Source organism: Ctenopharyngodon idella, chromosome 17 (assembly GCF_019924925.1).
Source record: "Ctenopharyngodon idella isolate HZGC_01 chromosome 17, HZGC01, whole genome shotgun sequence".
Lineage (NCBI taxonomy): Eukaryota > Metazoa > Chordata > Actinopteri > Cypriniformes > Xenocyprididae > Ctenopharyngodon > Ctenopharyngodon idella.
Window position 1 is genome coordinate 21279354 of NC_067236.1, and position 21818 is coordinate 21301171.

Consider the following 21818-nt stretch of genomic DNA (forward strand, 5'->3'; position numbering starts at 1 on the left):
AGATCCATCTTTTACCACTGAAGATAGTTCAGATACTATTACAAAAGGTGCAAACATTGATGTTCAAGAAGGCAGTGCACTGTAATTAATGCATTAATAACAAAGGGTATGTAAACTCTTAAACTCCACAAAGTAGTATGTTGTATATGCTGTTCTAAACACATCCTACAATTTCTTGCATAAGGCAGCGACTCTAACATGCCACACTGTCACTGACAACCACACACATCCAGCTCAGCACAGTATGTCCAACTGTGAGGCACTGATCCTGCCATGTGTGTTTACATCAGGACAGACGTTGATAGATAAGGTCATCAGATGACAGGAGACAACGAAGCACATACTGTCTCTCTCTACCTGAGATTCTTCTCTACAGTAGCTCATACTATATACTGTTCCTACAGCAGATACAAACCCAAAGCACATATGTGCTTGTACTGTATATTGTTCACCATTTGTTTGGAGACACCGACAAAGCCTCCACCTGAAAGTGCTGTCATGATGTCCACAGAGACAGAGAGAGTTTGTTTTTAATGGTATCATCATTAATAATTGATGCAGCATGCCAGAGCTCCAAAGGACTTTAATGGATTTACCTGCGAGAGATTGTGGCGCTTCGCACAAGTGCATCAACCTGGAGAAAAACAACTTCCACTGTCGACAAACAGCAGATCCTGCTGAATACCACATGAGATCCCATCCTGCAGAAGCAGCACCTCTGGAAAATGGTTGCTTCATCCTGCATATTGGCTGATATTTAATCATATTTACTCATGTTTATATACATGTTTATAAACCCCTAAACCTCATTTGTTCTCTTGTGTCAAGCAAACATGGTTGAACTTCTGTGTTTGCAATATTTGATTAGCTCTATGTATGTCGATTGATTTAATGTCCATGTATGAATAAAAGCCTAGAAAGTTAAATCTACTTATCATATAAAGTGATTATGCTTCTTCAGAAGACTTGAGTTGTGTATAAGTAAAACCGTTAATTTCATTATGTGGAACACACACACAAAAATTGTCTGCACAACGAAAGTCATTGAGGTTCAGTATTTTGGACCCCATTGGCTTTCATTTGGTGGACAAAAAAAAAAATTTCTTTTTTGTTCATATTTATGAAACTTAATCATGTGGCTTATTGAGGAAGGGTGTGCTGTTACTTTTCCAAACGATCAGAAATTCTGGGGTGAATTTCCCATATAAAAACGTAACTCGCTGCTTCACTACCACAGTACAATGCATCATTGAACAAATCAACTAGCTAGTCACGGCTTTTTCCCAAAACCGTATTGTCGCAAACCTGTCGTTCAGCCACGTTGGCGAATGATGTCATGCAGGTGGTGGAGTAATAGGAACCAGAACAGAGATTTGTTGGTGGACTGTTTGATTTGGGTCCACCTATTGATGGGTTCATATCCACCAAGAATGCCCTAGCAACACCTGGCAACGACCCACAACACCACAGCATCATGGTGGCAACTTTTGCATGAGCACTCACCACTCACGGGCCACTTTTTTTTTTTTTTTTTTTTTTTTTTTTTTTTTTCATAAAATCCTTCGGCTTCAAAATATAATGTACTATATGTTCTCTTGGATGTGGCTGCTGTGAATTTCTGGAGTGTGTGTGTGTGTGTGTGTGTGTATGTGTGATGGGCTGTGCATGATACTCTGTCTGCATGTGCTCTGTGGGTTCTCTCAAGAGACGACCTTGAGGGTGTCCTCTCCTTCTCGTGATATGGGAGGAGTGAGCTGTGGGAAGGGAAATGTGATCAGGGCACCAATGACTCTCTTCCGCTTGATGGATAAAACGTTTGGATTGTTTGTTTCTTCTCAACCCTTCAGATAATGACGATGGAAGCGATGATGGTGCTTGTGATAAAACATCATGCCACTATTGCTGTCATTTATGATAGATTACTTCTTAACGGGGAGAGCTATTAGTGCCACGAGTGTTTTAATGAGCTCTTCAGATTGAAAAATGTGTTGGCAGTAGAAGATTTTCAAGCCTTTTTTGATGCATTCACACAGCAGATGCTTTCATTACTGGTGTTTGCTTTGAAGGATAATCACATGGGTGGACAAGTCTCAGACTGGCATTAAAGCAGGGGTCCCAAGCCATATATAGCACCCAGAATATCATGGAGACTTGCCATCCCAAAGAACCACTCATGTTGTCTTCAAAAAATGTAGTTGGATAACATTTCTATTTTATTTATTTATTTTATGTGTTTGTAAAATGCAAGACCAAACAGTGGGCTTCATTCATAAAACTTTATAAGCGTAAATTCAGAGTAATTTATGCATAAAATTGATGTTCCTGAAAACTCTCCCCGGGGTACCTCTTTTAATGCATCCGAGATGATTTGACAGATGCCAGATCTTCTAATCGTGATAACTGAACTCTGGCTTATTTGTTTCTTGCGGATTGGATTAACATATCTGGATTAAATTGTCTGCGATTACTGCACGTTCTTGTGTTCCTTAAAGGGCAAATGTATTTAAAATTAAAGTCAAGATCAAGTTATCTGCATCTAATACCACTCATATCTGCCATAATACCACTCAAATTAATGCACGACTGTACAGCATGTGTGTAAGACAATTATAAATTAATCATTCCATCACGAATAAATCTTTCAATGAGTAAAACTGGCTGTCTAAAGTATTATAGACTACACAACATTATAATATTTTCAAATTAATTTGTAAATTATTATTATTGTCCCCAGATAAGTAGGGTACTCTTGAAATAAAGTAGCGGTGGCTGGGACAGATTTTAAGTACAAATCCACTTAAAAAGATGCAATCTAATCCTGTTTCCATGAAATAAGCCTGCTCCCGAGCAGGTTTAAGCTTATAGACCTGTTGCTATGACAGCAACTCCGGGATGAGCTTCGACGAACCAAACAATCCAAGATCATGCCAAATCGTCAACAATCAAATCCAGCTAACTGAGTTTGTGACGTACGAAGAATGGATCCCTGGATTTACAAAGAGTCCATAAACTTCAGGTTTGGTAGTTAAACGTGTGCATGTTGATCAATTCCAATCATTCATAAATAGGGTGCGTGCGCACACTTATTCACAATTAGCATAATTAAGTTGAAGCTGCTTTCTTGAGCCCCTCCACTGCAGACAGCACGCCAAATACATTTAACCTCAATAGTTAAAGATGACCTATATGGGTATTACAGTGTTATCAAAATGGAGTCATCAGTTTGCTTAAGAACACAAAACACACCATTTACACGTAGTAGGGAGCAGGTGTAAAAAAAAGAAGAAAAAAAAAAAAAAAAAAAAAAGAAAATATGATCACTTTCTAACATTTTAAAATTTACCTCTGCACGGGGTCGCTTGTAAATAAACTTTACAAGCGATTTACAATGTACACAAAATAGTTCTGCCTGTGTTTTATGAATGAGGCGTGATTCATTGTTTTGGACCCCACTGACTTTCATTGTGTGGACAAAAAAGTTGAAACATTCTTCAAATTGCTTTTATTGTTCCACACGTTTATGACACTTAATCATGTTGCTTAGGTGGAAAAGGTGTGTTATTACTTTTCTAAATGGTCAGACATTCTGTTCGAGTTTTGCTTGGTGGACAAAATTATACAAATGCTGCAAAAAGTCCAGTAGGCTTGCATTGATGGAAGGACACAAGCCTTATCTAGGGACCAGAACAGAGACTTGTTGGCGGTCTATTTGATTTGTAACCACCTATCAATGGGTTCAGATCTACCCAGAATACTCTAGCAACTACTTAACAACATACAGTCACCACTCACAACACTGTAGCATCATGGTGGCAACTTGCAGTATGATTGTCCACGCCAGTAGACCAAAAGTACTGAAGAGATTTCATTAGCTTTAGAAGGACAGATGACTGTATAGATTATGGCATGATGTTGATTTATGAGTTTTTTTTTTTTTTTTTTTTTTTGTTTTGTTAGTGTGGCCCTGACAGGGAGCATCTTGTGCCATTGGGGATTATTTGACCTACAGGGCTGCCTGGGTCACAAACAGGGCTGCCATGACAGAATGTACTGACGTGTGACCTACCCAGCCATGTGTTTGTGGGGTTTTGACGTTTAGTGATTTTGCTCTAACAGGCCTTGGAGGCATATAAATCAGATTTTAAAGGAATGTCCTGGGTTCAGTATGGATTTAAGCTCTATCAACTGCATTTGTGGCATAATGTTGATTTATCACAGAAAAGGATTTTGGGCTCACCCCTTTGTTTTTGTCAAAAACATAAAAAATCGTGGTTACAGTGAGGCACTCAAGTTGTAATTACACAGATCCAGGCATATAAACATTTACAGTTTCAAAAGTATAGCAGAAGACTTAAAGAAGTCCTTGATTATGATTTAACTTTAAAAAAAAAAAAAACTTTAGTTAGTGTGTAATGTTGCTGTTTGAGCATAAACAACATCTGCAAAGTTACGACGCTCAAAGTTCAATGCAAAGGGAGATATTTTCTTTTACAGAAATCGCTTTTTAAGGACTACAACAAATGACTGGTAGGGACTACAATGACATAAACCCTGTCCCTGGGAACACACAACAAAGGGGGTGAGGCCATGTTGGGCTGCTTTAGAGAAGAGGAAGAGTTGTTGTAGTAGAGTGTTGTTGCCATGCCGTTATTGTACGCCGGACTGCTTCACAAACGAGGGTCAATTCAATGCTGGATTTGACAAAAGATTAACATGACGGCACATGCTAGTCGATGAGTTGAATCAACTCAACAGCAACTACATACATTTATCCACTAACCATTCAGAAACGTCCAGTTTTATTCTAAAAGTTGTAACTTCTTCCTGAGTCTCTCCATCAGTGTCCGACTCCGGTTTGAACAATGTAAGGCTGAACACCGTTACTGACAATCCTCATTTTGGCTGCGTGAGATTCTCCAGCTTTGTTGTTGTTGTTGAGCAACCGAAGCGAGGGCTGTTAAAGCTCCGCCCTCTTTCACACAAAAATGGCATGTTTTTGCTCACACCCAAATAGGGGCAAATTTGACAAGCTATAATAAATGATCTGTGGGGTATTTTGAGCTGAAACTTCAGGCACATTCTGGGGACACCAGAGACTTATATTACATCTTGTGAAAAGGGGTATAATAGGTCCCCTTTAAACCTTGTGTTATTGTTAGCATTTTTACCTTAGAAAATTTCACTGCAAATAGACTTGTCATGGGGAAGTGACCCCATTAAACCCACAAATTATATAAGCCCACTTTATTTATTTGTTTGAACTTTGAATATTAACAAAAGAAAAGCCTAACACTGTGTCTACACCAGATGCGACCGTTGATGCACCACAACAGCTAGAAGCTGTCTACACTGGACTCGACAAAGCAACCATTGCAAATCCTTTTTTCCTTTAACATTGAGAAGTATCACGAGTGCTTGGAGTACGTCATAAAGGGAATGAGGTATCAGTTTGCTGCCGGGGATTTGTCGTGTCGTGACACATGCAGTGTAGACAGCATCACTGAATATAATGGGTTCTGTTGTCTTTTGTTGTCGCATCGTGCCACTCGCGTCCGGTGTAGACACGGTGTTAGAGAAATTTCAATGCAAATAGATGTTTCATAGGGAAAGTATTTATCTGTTTATCTATTTGTTTGTTTTAACTTTAAATATTAACCAAAGAAAATCATAAAATAAATTTTATTGCAAATAGACATTTCATAGAGCAAGTGACCCCACGTATAAGCAAATTTTAATTAAATTTATTTTTATTTTTTTTATAAATGTTACATATTGCCCATTTTATTTGGACACTTGAATGGCTTGTTAAATGACTATAAATTACTATAAATTAAATTACTATAGTTGCTTTAAAGCTTTGCTGTTTGAGAAGCACTACAACCATAATATATTTCTAGAGTCTGGTATTGACACTGGGTGTGGAAATCCATATTGCGTTAACCTAGTCAACCCAATCAGATCCAAGAACACTAGGTGTAGCGAGCAAGGCATCCCGCTAGGAAAGCTCCATACTGGATGTACCACTGTATCACGCATCAGTAATTTTCTTTCCTATTTCCAAATTGAGCTTACACTTGGCTGTCAGTGTGTGTGAAATAATAAATGCAGTCCCCCATGCACTGGTGAACCATGTATGCTACATATACAATGTATTTTTCTTGAATTATGATTAAGTCGCTTGTCCCTATAGGCATGTTTTATATTCTGTTGCCCACAGATTCCAATCGTTCCTTGGAATCTCATGCAGATCTGGTTTTATGGACTCTGCTATCGGGTTTTTATCTGGATCATTTTCATGGAAAGTGACAGCTTGCGCCAAAGTGACTTTTTCTTTCTCATTTCTAATGCAGCCATCCACGAGTTCCCCGAGGATGTATTCACCAACAAACAACGTACGCAAGGAGCTGTCCTGCTACACATATTTGCGGTAGGAGAAATTTGTGTGTGCACGTCAATCAACATCTAGCCTTGCTCACCAGTTGACCTTGTCATCCAGGATAAATGGTGCATGTCTGACAATTTTATGACAATTATAAATAGTTTGTCAGCGCTTGTCGTCATTTGTGACTGGTCATGAGTTTGCCACTATGAGTTCACAGCGCTGAGGCCACCCTGTCAACAACTGCTTATAGAACAGAAGACCACTTTGATGCAACTTCAATCATTTCTGCACATCAATCCCATTATAGTGCATCTCATTCTTGTTTGTCTTTAATGGGTTTATTGTGGTTTCTGCTTCCCATTTCAGGCTTTATATATGTTTCTGGCCCTTGCTATTGTCTGTGATGACTACTTTGTGACCTCTCTAGAGAAGATCTGTGAGGTGAGAATAAATGTACAGCGGTAAACCTTCTAAACCCAGAATTGCCCACACCATCCTGTAATGTTGGGTATTAGATCTTATAATACTAATATGCAACTCTTAAAGGTCAGGATGGTTGGTTTGTGAGTTAATTTTATGTATTTTTTTTTTTTTTTAGCTCAAATATTTAACAGGCGGTGCTTTAAAGGGGATTACATTAGAGATGCAACTTCTCAAAGAAGGTTTTAGCATGTTGACAGTGTGCTGTGCTTTAGCTTTAAAAGCACCACCTTTTGTAAAAAAAAAAAAAAAAAAAAAAAAAAAAAAAATTTACCATCTTTTACAATAAATTTCAAGGCAAATTACGGTCCGACTTCAATGTTCTTATGCGTAATCCTTTAAAAACCGTTATTAAAGGTTATAGTTATTCAGCCGATTTATTTGTTGAATATGTCAGTTACTCTGCATTTAGAAATATGCCTGATTAGCGACATGACACCAAAACCAGCCTAATTATATAGTGTTCCTTAAAGGGATAGTAAAAAAAAAAATGTGCCATTTATTTACTCCACTTCATGTAGTGTAATTTTTGAAGAAGTTTTATGGAGATCTTTTCAATGCAGTGACACAATGACTGTGAATTTTATGTTTCATTAAGGAACAAAAAACACCGCAAGTGAGTCATATACAGGGTTGGGGAGTAATGAAATACATTTAAATGCACATGCATTTATAATACAAAATTTTAGTAACTATTTCATTAGTTACATTTTAAATGGGTGGTAATATTACAGTTACATCCAAAAAGTATTTTAATTACCAAAGTGATTATGAATTTTAATGTCTGTTAACAAAATAAGAGGGATCATAAAAATTGCATGTTATTTAGTACTGTCCTGAATAAGCTATTTCACAAAACAGGCCTTTACAAATACTCCAAAAGACAAAATTACTAAATTTATAAAAAAATTGTCCCAATTTACATACCCCTGAATGTTTTGCGATAGTTGTTTGTGAGTCCCTTGTAATTGGGTGTTTTTTTGTTTTTTTGTTGTTGTTGTTTTTTTTGCGACTTTCTCACAATTCTGACTTTTTTTCTCACAAACTCAATTTTATAAAGTTAGAATTGGGAGATATAAAGTCAGAATTGTATGATAACTTGCAATGCTGACTTAATTTTTCTCGCAATTGCGAGTTTATATCTCTTAATTCTGACTTTATAACCCTCAATTGCAACTTTATATCATGCAGTTCTGAGGAAAAAAAATCAGAATTGTGAGAATTTGTGTTACATACTTGTAAGTATTCTAAAGTATTTAGATTAAGTTACAAAACTTGAGTAATCTAACGAAATATGTTACAAATTACTTTTTAAAGCATGTATTTTGTAATCTGTAGTGAAATACAATTTATATGTTACCTCCCTAGCCCTGGTCATATACACTACTGTTCAAAAGTTTGGGATCAGTAAGATTATTTATTTATTTTATTTTTAAAGAAGTTCACATTTTTATTCGGTAAGAAGAACACATTAAATTGATCAAAAGTGACTATATTCTATATTCTAAAAAAATGTATATCTTAGTTCTTGTGAAATTTGTTAATCAAAGAATGCTGAAAAAAAAAAAAAAGTATCTCGTTTCCACAAAAATATTAAATGGCACAACTGTTTTCAACTTTGATAATAAGAATGGAGCGTTAAATCAGCATATTAGAATTATTTCTGAAGGATGGTGTGACACTGAAGACTGAAGTAACGGCCGCTGAAAACTCATCACAAGAATAAATTACATTTGAAAATTTTATTTTAAATTGTAGTAATATTACTGTTTTACTCTATCTTCATGCTACTCATTTCCAGTTTATAGTGTTCAAGTAATGACGACAAATCTCCTTTTAGAGTGAATGACTAGCAGCTCTTAAATGAATTGTTCAGACAACCCACTGACAGTTTTGCACATCTCTAGAGTCTCTTTAGACCATTTAATTATGGCATTCACCCATCCTCTGAGTGAATCTGTACGTTCCTCCCATCCATTAGAAACTGCACCTGAGTGAAGATGTAGCAGGAGCGACCTTCATGGCAGCTGGAAGCTCCGCCCCAGAGCTGTTTGCCTCTATAATTGGTGAGCCACACGTACAGGTGCTTGTATATGCATTAATCATGTGACAGCAGATGCTGTGGATTAGAACCCTCTTGTTTTCTGCAGGTGTGTTCATTACACATGGAGATGTGGGGGTGGGAACCATAGTGGGCTCAGCCGTGTTCAACATCCTGTGCATCATCGGCGTGTGTGGGATATTTGCGGGGCAGGTGAGCAGCTCTCTGAGCTCTATATTACAGCTTGCCTCCTTCGGAGCTGCTGCCACTCTTGACCTTTTCATGTTTTCATCTGAGCATTGCAATGTGAGAATTACTCTCCAGTCTTGTTTTTTTGTTATTCCCCCCTCATTCTCATTTCAAAGAGTTTTTGAAGGCAAAAAAAACCACAATAAATACAGGTTTTGCAGAAAGACCTTTTTAAAGTACATCACTGTGATGTTTTTTTTTTTTTTTTTTTTTTCTCTCTCTCTCTTGAGAAATTAAACAGTAGACATAATAATTTAAAAAAAGAGAGAATTGTTGCTTTTGTTGAATTCTGTTTACAAAGCTCTTCTCTTCCCCATCTAGGTTGTTTATCTCACCAAGTATGCTGTATTCAGAGACTCGATCTACTACATTTTTTCTGTGGTTGCCCTTATTGCAGTAAGTGTCATCAATCTAATGAGATTTGGCAATTAAGTGGTAAAATAGAGAATGTTCTGGAAGTAAAAATCCCATTAACTTTATCCACAGAGAAACTGATAATTAGCAATAACAAAACTTTTAGGACAAATGTGCTTTGAGCTCTGAGGTTGTAAAACAATGGTTGAGAAGCTTTTATGAAGAAAATGTCAGTGATGCAGGCAGAAGTTGCTATTTAGTGTTTCTAGATGGGCCAGTAACCACTTTGAACACCCAAATCTTCTTGTGGTAGTTCTAAGATGCTGTTAAGCATGTAATTGGAAATTAGCAAAAGATTTCAACAGTGACGCCAACTCCCATAAAGCATTGTGAATTATATAATGGACTCAGTCTACCTGCACTCCTGAACAACTTGTACATCCGTTTATTAGTGCTGTGCGATTAATTGATTTCAATTTTGGCTTCCAAAGACTATGGAAAAACAAGATAATCGAGGTAAAACGACTATTGTGCCGCTGCCACATTCAGTGGTGTGCTTTCGTTCGTCCCCAGGCCAAACTTAAAGGATTGGTTCACTTCAGAATTAAAATTTCCTGATAATTTAATCACCCCCATGTCATGCAAGATGTTTGTCTTTCTTTCTTCAGTCGAAAAGAAATTAAGGTTTTTGAGGGAAACATTCCAGGATTTTTCTCCATATAGTGAACTTCAATGGGGAGCAACAGTTTGAAGGTCCAGATTTCAGCTTCAAAGGACTCTACACAATCCCAGACAAGGAATAAGGGTCTTGTCTAGTGAAACAATCAGCCATTTTCTAAAAAAAAAAAAAAAAAAAAAAAAATTATGCTTTTAACCACAAATGCTTATCTTGCTCTTGCACAGAAATATTAAAAAATATTTCGACATTCCAAAGAACAAATGAAAAAAATAATTAATTTTGATTTCTTGGTGACTGAACACACACACACACACACACACACATTTATATATATATATATATATATATATATATATATATATATATATATATATATATATATATAAAATATAAAAGACAAAAACATGTCTTTGTTTACATTTTGGGTCTGGTCGGTTTTTAGGGCTGCAAGATTTATCGTGATTAAACCACGCGCGATTTGGCAAAGGCTGCGATTATTTAATGCGCAGCTTGTCAGAGCTGTACGGCTCTGTGATCAGTAGTAAATCTTCTCCATCTGAAAGCCAGAGGGCGCTCTTGCGCAGAAACTCCAAATATGCCCTGCCGTAGAAATAGAAAAAAAAGACATCATTCCAGGAAATCCCTATGGGCATCATTCTGTCGCTGTAGCTGAATAAACAGAAGATTGAAACACTTTGATTAATTAAACATGACTAATAAACACATGAAGAAACATCATCTCACAGAAGGATGCTCAACTGTTTTCATGAAGTGAGTTTGGAGTAAAAACATATTATTAAATGTTATTAAATGTTGTCTTTTGTTGGACAAGATGTTAATAAATGCTTCTCATGTCTGGAAAGACGTTTAACGCGTGTTGCTTTTTCAAATGTACATTATAAGCGACTCAAACTCGCAGTGCTTTCAGATGGATTAGCATTTGGAGCCATAGTTCATTGACAAGCTGCGGATAAAAAAATAATCGCAGCCTTTGTGATTTCATTATCGCACTAAGAATCACGTTTAAGCGCGATTTCAATGTCGTTTTTTGTATCGTGCGATAAATCATGCAGCCCTAGTTTGGATCTAGTCATTATTGACCTTTTTTAATATTTCTGTGAAATAAATGCAGGAAAAATACTTAAAGAACCATGGCCAAAATGTGGGTTGTCACTGTTCATTTCTAGAGCGTATAATTAAGATGAAGTTCTGTTGCCACTCCATGAATATTTACAGATTCTGTATATTTCTTTCAGTTTATTTACGATGACAAGATTTTGTGGTAAGTGAACCTCTGTCTGAGTATACCTAATCTTGACGGGTTGAAGGCAGAGATCTGATTGGCTGTCTCCTCCTCTGTCTCTGCAGGTGGGAGAGTCTGATACTGATTTTCATGTATCTTGGCTACATCATCATCATGAAGTGAGTCCTCCATTTTTGTATACTCATTTAAACGTCTGATTCTTTATTTTAATTAAAACAACCATTTAGCCTTCAAGCATTTTTAAATTATTTATCATTCATTTTTAAAATATTTATCATTTATCATTGCATTAATACTTAACTGTTTAAATAATTAAAGGAGTGTGTTAGCGATGTACACTGGTATCGAAATCAAGGTATTGAATCCTTAATTTTTGCTGGCATCAGCGTACTGAAATGCTACTTTGATGTGCTGAATTAAGGTGCGGTCACATTGTTGTTTGGTGAATTTTTTTCTGGGTGAAATTATTGGTTTGAAAGAGTTGTGCTTCATATATCGCTTCACTACTGACAATGGACTGAACTTACACCAAAATTTCACTGTGTCCACACCTTTGGTGTTCAGATTGTTTAAATCAGTTTGTGGTTTTAATTTTTATAATTTATTTTTAAAGGTTTAACACTAGCATGCAGAACTACTTTGTGGGGAAGGAAGACAAGGGCGTTGGCAACGGTAACACGGTCATCAGCGAGATGGAGGATGGTAATGAATGTTATGGGCAGTTTTGGGATGATGCATCATGGCCGTTACTCAGCCCAGGTAAGGGTAACTAGACAGGCTTCCTCATGGGATAGCGACTAACCCTCTGCTGCTTGCAACAAAGTCGGATCTTGTTCTCTTCAAATTAATTCCACTCTACTATCTGTATGTCTTCTGTTTGTAAAACCTACGCCAACAGCACTTACTGAATGCGTAGCCGTCTGACATCTCTTATGAGAGGCTGACACTTTGCTTCCTTGCTGAATAACCGCGGTGCGCTTTCTGTTTCAGAGTGCGGTGTCCTGTAGTGCAGCTCTAACTGTTGTGCTGCGTGGCGGTCTCTGTCACCCCCCTGCTGAAGCCTGTCTGTTTAGCCTTACTAAATCTGCCCTGGCTCCTGTCTTATCCTGCAGTGCTCTCTGTGTGTGTGTGTGTGTGTGTGTGTGTGTGTGTGTGTGTGTGTTCATGTCTTACTCCTAGTACCAGTGATACATCCTTCCATTCGTGTACAAAATGGTATCTGTCACTGTGCCTGTATGATAAGGTTTGTATTCATTTGAGGTTTTTTTTGAAGATATCTTCCAAGGACAAAGGCAGGTGAAATATATAGATATGGTAACGTCAACAATAAATCATAATTTAGAATGTTTCTGGTGTTATTGTGCAGTTTATCGGCGCATGTAGTTCCAAAGAAAAACATCTTCATAATATTTAATCAAAATGTCATAATTGCTCTGCTTCTAAAATGACTTTCCTTTTCGGGTGTAGTCACCAAACCCTATTATTTTAACACCTCCCCTTTGTATACCTGTCATACCGAAACCACTTTATAATATATATATATATATATATATATATATATATATATATATACACACACACACACATACTATCTCACAGTAGTGAGTACACCCCTCACATTTTTGTAAATATTTTATTATATCTTTTCATGTGACAACACTGAAGAAATGACACTTTGCTACAATGTAAAGTAGTGAGTGTACAGCTTGTATAACAGTGTAAATTTGCTGTCCCCTCAAAATAACTCAACGCACAGCCATTAATGTCTAAACCGCTGGCCACAAAAGTGAGTACACCCCTAAGTGAAAATGTCCAAATTGGGCCCAAAGTGTCAAGAATTTGTGTGGCCACCATTATTTTCCAGCACTGCCTTAACCCTCTTGGGCATGGAGTTCACCAGAGCTTCACAGGTTGCCACTGGAGTTTTCTTCCCCTCCTCCATGACGACATCACGGAGCTGGTGGATGTTTGAGACCTTGCGCTCCTCCACCTTCCGTTTGAGGATGCCCCACAGATGCTCAATAGGGTTTAGGTCTGGAGACATGCTTGGCCAGTCCATCACCTTTACCTTCAGGTTCTTTAGCAAGGCAGGGGTCGTCTTGGAGGTGTGTTTGGGGTCGTTATCATGTTGGAATACTGCCCTGCGGCCCAGTCTCCGAAGGGAGGGGATCATGCTCTGTTGGCATTCATGGTTCCCTCAATGAACTGTAGCTCCCCAGTGCCGGCAGCACTCATGCAGCCCCACACCATGACACTCCCACCACCATGCTTGACTGTAGGCAAGACACACTTGTCTTTGTACTCCTCACCTGGTTGCCGCCACACACACTTGACACCATCTGAACCAAATAAGTTTATCTTGGTCTCATCAGACCACAGGACATGGTTCCTTAGTCTGCTTGTCTTCAGCAAACTGTTTGCAGGCTTTCTTGTGCATCATCTTTAGAAGAGGCTTCCTTCTGGGACGACAGCCATGCAGACCAATTTGATGCAGTGTGCAGCGTATGGTCTGAGCACTGACAGGCTGACCAGCGGCTGTGTGTTGAGTTATTTTGAGGGGACAGCAAATTTACACTGTTATACAAGCTGTACACTCACTACTTTACATTGTAGCAAAGTGTCATTTCTTCAGTGTTGTCACATGAAAAGATCTAATAAAATATTTACAAAAATGTGAGGGGTGTACTCATTTCTGAGATATATATATTGCCAAAAGTTTTACGCCTGCCTTTACATGCACATGAACTTTAATGACATCCCATTCTTAATCCGTAGGGTTTAATATGGAGTTGACCCACCCTTTGCAGCTATTACAGCTTCAACTCTTCTGGGAAGGCTTTCCACAAAGTTTAGGAGTGTGTTTATGGGAATTTTTGACCATTCTTCTAGAAGCGCATTTGTGAGGTCAGGCAGTGATGTTGGACGAGAAGGCCTGGTTCGCAGTCTCCGCTCTAATTCATCCCAAAGGTGTTCTATCGGGTTGAGGTCAGGACTCTGTGGCCTTCCACTTTGTGGCTGAGTTGCTGTTGTTCCCAGTTGCTTCCACTTTGTTATAATACCACTAACAGTTGACCGTGGAATATTTAGTAGTGAGGAAATTTCACAAATGGACTTATTACACAGGTGGCAACCTATCACGGTACCACGCTTGAATTCACTGAGCTCCTGAGAGCAACCCATTCTTTCACAAATGTTTGTAGAAGCAGTCTGCATGCCTAGGTGCTTGATTTTATACACCTGTGGCCATAGAAGTGATTGAAACACCTGAATTCAATGATTTGGAGGGGTGTCCCAATACTTTTGGCAATATAGTGTGGTGTGTGTGTGTGTGTGTGTGTGTGTGGATTTTTGGTGGTGTAAAATAATTCTGGGTCAGTGTGTTTGTCTATATGTTGTTGATAGTTTATTGGCAGTTGAGCTCTTCCTGTGACGTCCAGCTGTAATCTGGAGGATGGCTGAGAATTTCATTTCATGTCAGTATTCTATGTGTTGATGGTTTCTGACAGTATCCTGAGGGGCTCAGAGGTGGGCCTACAGTCTATCCCAGCAGGAATCAGTCTCTCACTGACAGACAGGACTTTAGATTGAAAATTGTGACATCCTTTTTCTTTTGAGTGTTTGCGTTTATTGTCCTGCTGGTTTCTGTGCACCACTGTTGTGGTTTTATTTATTTTTTTGGTCTCTCGGGGCAGGTTTGACAGGTGTGCGTGTGCGTGTGTATGAACAAATACTGTATATGCTGTGTGTTTTAGGCATGAGTACCATCATGTAGGTACACTTACAAATGTTTTTTTTCTTCGTGTCCATAGTAAAGCCCAGTAAAACATACACTAGGGGCTCTGTTGTGATGGTGGACGAGATGATAAATTCAAGCCCTCCACATTATCGGTTCCCCGAGGCCGGCCTCAGGGTCATGATCACCAACCATTTTGGACCCAAGACACGTCTGCGCATGGCAAGCCGACTTATCATCCATGAGGTAAGAAAATACGCCTCTGAGAAAATAAGTTAATAATCCACAAAAATCTGTGGGTTATGGTGGTTTTAACACAGGAACTTACTTATCCTCATGACATTTTTCTGTGGAACACAAAAGATATTTTGGAATTTTTATTTTTTTTTTTTTTTTTCTTGGTCCATACAATGAAAGTCAGTGGAAGTTCAGTGTTGTTTTGGACCATAAAATAAAAAATAAAAATAAAAAAAGAAAAAAATGGACAAAATTCAAAATTTCTACTTTTGTGTTTCACAGCAAAAAGAAAGTCATACAGGTTTGGACCAGTATGAGGGTGAGTAAATGATGACATAGCTTTCATTATTCTTTCAAGGAACAGTTCACCAAAAAATGCTTTTGTCCATCATTAAAAAAAAATAATAATAATATCGGGTCCAATTTTCTATTTTTCGCATCCATAGCAAGCATTTTGAGAGGTGTTTTGACAATTCAGAGCCACCATACAAGCAAATGCCATAATTATACAAATATTATTAGCTATAGCACACAAAATAATGCCTGGTGCGCACCTTTCCGATGCCACAGTTTGCTGTGTGTGTCTGTACCTTAGACATATACTGCCAGTCTCTGTTCAGGATGAGTTGGTTCACGGAAATTGGTGGTCTTCTTTTTAATATGTGGCTCCAGTATCGCTAGCAAAGCATCAAACTGATCCACTGACGTCCTCAAGTAAACTTTGAATCGCTTGGGATAATCCCACAGCTTCTTGATAAGGAGGTGGAACTCTCCTTCCTCTCTACGCAACCTCAGGATTGGATGGACTCAATATTTCCTCTTTCTTCCCTTTTTATAGAAGAGGACAACAAAATCATTCTCACTGCTTGAATTTTTTCGCAACAGATTAATTAATCAGATTCAGTGTGCAAGGTTTCTGTGTGTGACATTTTTAGAATGACGAATACGAAAAAACGCATATGAAAATTTTGGACTCAGTGTGCAGGGACCTTTATTCTCTCTAAAATCTCTATAAGACTTTCTTTTCTGCTGATGTCACCAATGTGCCCCCTTCACAACTTTAAGTATCTAGAGAACTTTTCAGAATACGTTAAATTCATGATGGATAAAATTAAGGCCCATCTTACTTATTGTTCCTTTTTCAAACATTATCTTTTACTTGGAAAATGTCACAATGCAGAATTAAAATGGGTCGTGAATGCTGATTCATGTTGAATTCAACCGATGTGAGTCAGTTGTAGATTTTAAGGGCTTCAAATGCAGCTCATCCATTCAGAATTAGGAGTCTGTTCTATTATAGTGTATTTAACCCTGGCAACCCAGAGATTGGATTATAAACCGGAGTTCTGAATAGCTTATGCGCCAGTCTTTGTTGGTTAACTCAGCGCTGTGGAGTTCTCTCATCAGGTAGCCCAGTTCTTGGTGTGAGGCTGATTAAACTGTTTCTATAAATATCCACATGCTGGAATTCAAAGAATTGTGTTAGAAATTCAAACCCCTTCTACAAAGACTGCTGAGGAATTTGATAGAGACATGTCAGCTAGTTAAGAAAGAAATGAGGCTGGGAATGGTGTTAAACTGATCATGGATGAACGTTATGGACACAAGGTTGTCAGTGTTCTCAGTATAACATTTCAAGGAACAGATCATGCAGAAATCGAACAAAATCTGATATTTATTGCTTTTATGTTGTTTCTAACTAATATGTGTTTTGGAAAAAATAGCACCATACTGGCTGGGAATAACTAGTCCTTTAAAATATCTTAATTGAAAAGAGTGGGATTGTGAGGTAGCGTTTTTTTGAAGTTTTTGCTTTTTATACATGCAGCAGCAGCGGCTGGTGAAGACAGCCAATGGGGTGGACGCAGTGCTGGTGGCTGATAAGAAAGCTGACACCATGGAAAATGGCAGCATAGTGGAGGACAAACTCGCTGAGGAGCTGGAGAGTGAGATGTCATCTCCTTTCAGCTTGCCTGGTGAGGCGGTTTAACACATTAGCACATCGTATGCGGTGGCATCTGAAATGTATAGCTATTCACACAGTTCTTATTCTGTCTTTACCAACAAGGTTCCTATGGTTATTAAAAAAAAACTTGAAATATCAAGGTATTTAAAAATTAGTAAATCATGGAATTTGAAAAGTTTGAGGTCAGCAAGGACACAAACCGATCAAAGTGACCGTAAAGACTTTTACAGTGCATTGTTGCAAAAGATGTCTATTTCAAATAAATGCTGTTTTTTTTATTTTTCAAAGAACCTTGAAAAAAATGTAAGTTTCTAAAAATTAATCAGAACAATTGTTTTCAACATTGATAATAAGAAGAAATGTTTCTTGAGCACCAAATAAGCATATTAGAATGATTTCTGAAGGATCATGTGACACTGAAGACTGGAGTAATGTTGCTGAAAACTCTTCCCAGAGTGAGATATCATCGGTCACAGTATATTTTGTGTTTGTTTTTGGTGCTTTGTGAATGTGCCCGGTACAGTAAGAACACTGAATTGACTGAACAATGCACAGGGTTTAACTCTGTGTGTGAGGTCAATTGTGAGAAAATCACATGACAAAGGATCTTTTTACTTGTTTCTTGAGCTGTGCTTTCATCTGAGATATGTTCTGTGCTGCCTGCACAGTGAACCTCTAAGTCACCATAAATAAAAGGACAGGATGATCAAATTAATGCCATGAACATAAAAAGAAGCTTTTTTTGTAAATGCTTAATTGGTGATGTGTTGTACCATGTGACTGCAGGGGGCAGTTTGGATAAAGTGAAGTTTTTCATTTCCTGGCCCATTTTGGTGTTGCTGTTCTTCACTGTGCCCAACTGTGCCAAGCCGCGGTGGGAGCGCTGCTTCATGCTGTCCTTCTTCCTCTCGACTCTGTGGATAGCTATCTTCTCCTATATCATGGTGTGGATGGTGAGTTCCTTTTGTGTATGTAAGCATTTGTATTTGGAAACTATTTTTTTTCCTCTGCTTTATTTAATTTAATTTATTTAAACGTAAGGAATTGTTTAAATGCTGCATATTTAAAATCTTAACACATGAAGTTAAGTAACCACTAGGAGTTTAACAGTGCATGTATTCGTTCCGAACCGACACTGTACGGACGTCACGGTACGGTGCATACAGTCAGATGACGAATACAGTCACATGCGATTCACCCTCCTATCCAGAAGGGGGCGCACGAGGTACTGCAACACTGTTTGCTAATGGCCACAACAGGAAAAAGCGCAGAAGAATAACAGATGTGTTTGTGTAATCTCTCAACCAGTGTTTCAACCACGGAAAGTCATCAATAAAACAGCTTGAGAATAATATCTCACGTAGCATTACATTTACCCAGGCAAGTCATTTAGGCCCCATTTACACTGCATGGTTCAAGTGTAAATGGTTTTTTTTTTTTTTTTTTTTTTTCTTTTCCTCCCATGTGGCACAGATCGGATATGAGCCACGACCGTGTAAGCAGGAAAAAAGTGCATGTATTCTGATTTTCACAGATCAGTTTCAGGCCTCATTCATATGTGGAAATAAATCAGATATGAATCGGATACGTGCGTTTGCGCCTGCCATGTAACTGGACAGATCGGATATTCCCCTGTAAATGCGACTCCTGCGTCATTGAAAAGTGAGGTTTTTTTTTTTTTTTTTTTTAACATTTCACAGTACAGACATACCTATAACAAATGGAACATCACTAGTTGACTGGCAGAGTATTCATTTCATTTGTTTGTGTTAAATAAAAGGCGATCTGATGTTGAAATGTGTTGCTCTTGAAATCACACTAAGTGCTCGTTGCCACTGTTGTCAGTGACGACGGCTCGTGCACAGACGCACGCTTCAGTCCCGTTGTGGAGACTCTACCTATTCATTCCATTGAAACCACAAAATAAAAAGCACACAAACTTGTACCTGCCCTTTTATATGCAATGACTGATGAACGCATTGGTTTTAATGACTAAAAAAACCTAGTATAGGACGGCGGATTTGAACCAGAAGCTGTGACGTTTAACAAATATCTAACCGAGTATTATTCAACTCGCACGCTTCCAGCAGAGCTGCGTTCGTATACTGTCGTGAAGAATTTGTATTTTGATGTTGGTATGTAACTATTGCATTAAAGTGTTTCTATATGAATTCCACGTCAATAAATTAAACTCAATGTACCATTGAAATTGATTTGTGATGTCATATTTAATTTTTTTTGATACGTTTCGCCAAGTGCAGTGTAAAAAGGAGACATCAGATACAGGCCACTTTTATGTGTAAACTTTTATGTGTTTAAAATGTAAGCACGTCATCCAAAAAAATCGGATATGGTCAAAAGATCAGATCTGTGCATTAAGTCTTGCAGTGTAAATGCGGCCTTAGTGTCCACAGCATGTTAGTTCACTAGAGAAATGGAGCATTTCACTAAATATATGCACTATATTAGCTTATATATTCATTATATTTACTTTATCTGTTAGTAATGTCTTATTCAATATGTTTAAATAAAATTGTCAGTAAAACAATGTGAAAAGCGCTATACAAATAAACTTGAATATGCGTTTCAAATGCGTAGTTTGTGAAATTGTTTTTTTTTTTTTTTCCTCTCTAAATTTATTTAGACCCCCTGGGGGGTCCTCGGATGCCAGTTTGAAAATGTCTCTGTTTTGGCTTAATTTAGGTCATGCTGCTTGCAGGCATGTTTCATCACTATTCCTGTAAGAGTCTGAATTTCTTTGAGGCTCATTCATGTGGGTTGCTGTGTGCAGGTCACAATCGTTGGATACACACTTGGAATCCCAGATGTCATTATGGGTATAACTTTCCTGGCTGCTGGCACCAGCGTTCCCGACTGCATAGCCAGTCTTATTGTTGCACGGCAAGGTGCAGCTCTTCCTTGTTTCTATTTCTTGGTTTTCTTACCTTTTATTTATCTCTCATCCATGTTGAGCTTACTTTCCTGCTCTGGATTTGTTTCTTTCTGTGCTCAGGCCTGGGGGACATGGCTGTCTCAAACTCGATTGGCAGCAACGTCTTTGATATCCTGGTTGGGCTCGGCGTTCCCTGGGGCATCCAGACAATGGCTGTCAACTATGGCTCTGTGGTATCTGTCTTTGTCACTCCTTAAACATGCATACACACACACACACACACACACACACACACACACACTCACACTCACACTCACACACACACACACACACACACACACTCACACACACACTCACACTCCCCCAAAGACTGTAAAATGACCTTTTATTTTTTTGTGTCCTATTTAGGTTCAAATTAACAGTAGAGGATTGGTTTACTCTGTTGTTCTGCTACTGGGTTCAGTTGCATTAACGGTGAGTAAATGTGAAGAACAATTCACCTCACAAATGTACTACATGGCCAAAAGTACTGTATGTGGACACCTCATTTTAGTTTTAATTAGGCCCCCTAATTCACAAAACTTATTTTAAAAGGTCTATGTCTGGGTATATAGATTTGATTCTGATTAATTTGGGTGTATTTCTGTTATATTTTGCTTGTGTATATAAAACAAATACTCTCTCTGCACATTTTAAATTATACCAGGCAGTGTTTCAGATAAATTCAAACTGTTAATTCCTTTTTGAACTCCTTTGAACTGAAAGAACTTACTCCTAAGAGACACTGGTTTTGGGAATCAGGCTACACTGTTTGGATTTACTGCAGGGTCCCAACTAGAGGTTGACCAATAATGAATTTTACAGATAACAGTAACGGTAACCTGGAAAATAACTGATTAATCCACTGATATTTTTTAAAATCATGAAAAAAAAAAAAACTCAAAAACATTTTGTACATCAAAAGACCTGAACTTTATTACAAAATTAATAATGACTTTACAATGTTTTGCACCCAGTATGGAAGGGTGCGGAAAGAGGCCAGTGCCATCAGGGAACACTGTTATGAAGGGGTGTACCATGTTTAGGTAAGGTATGTGGCATGTGTCAAAAATCCCAATCTATAATTTCCTAGAAGAACGTTGCCCAGAGCATGACACTCCCTCCACCATCGTCGTCATCCCACACTGCATCCTGGTGGCATCACTTCCCCAGGTAAACGGCACACGTACATATCCGTTGACGTGATGCAAAAGAAAACCGGACTCATCAGACCAGGCGACCTTCTTTCACTGCTCCAAGGTCCAGATCCGACACTTGTGTGCCCATTGTAGGGCACTCTGATCGGTCTGCGGCTACACAGCCTCATACACAGCAGAATTTGCACTGTGTGTTGCGACACATTCCTCCCGTAACCATCATTAAAATTTTCTGTGACTTGTGCTACAGTAGACCTTCTGTTGGTTCAGACCACATGGAATAGCCTTTGTTGCCCTCACACATCGATGAGTCTTGGGCGCCCCACACCCTGTTGCTGGTCTGT

The 21818-nt window shown here is 38.3% G+C and overlaps 1 protein-coding gene across 5 annotated transcripts in view; it reads left to right on the forward strand.

Annotated features, from left to right (window-relative positions):
• The window catches only part of slc24a4a (solute carrier family 24 member 4a), a 46836-nt gene that overhangs the window by 19584 nt on the left and 5434 nt on the right, over positions 1–21818 (forward strand). For 2 of the 5 annotated variants that reach the window (XM_051867070.1, XM_051867076.1), the window contains exons 3-16: positions 6351–6427; positions 6749–6823; positions 8844–8928; positions 9013–9116; positions 9474–9548; positions 11442–11467; positions 11554–11607; positions 12063–12208; positions 15259–15428; positions 17248–17395; positions 18172–18338; positions 20177–20291; positions 20399–20511; positions 20687–20752. In XM_051867070.1, coding sequence (XP_051723030.1) covers positions 6351–6427; positions 6749–6823; positions 8844–8928; positions 9013–9116; positions 9474–9548; positions 11442–11467; positions 11554–11607; positions 12063–12208; positions 15259–15428; positions 17248–17395; positions 18172–18338; positions 20177–20291; positions 20399–20511; positions 20687–20752 — 1421 coding nt within the window. The remainder of the gene's footprint in view (positions 1–6350; positions 6428–6748; positions 6824–8843; positions 8929–9012; positions 9117–9473; positions 9549–11441; positions 11468–11553; positions 11608–12062; positions 12209–15258; positions 15429–17247; positions 17396–18171; positions 18339–20176; positions 20292–20398; positions 20512–20686; positions 20753–21818) is intronic. The other 3 variants (XM_051867071.1, XM_051867074.1, XM_051867075.1) reach the window with 3 other exon arrangements.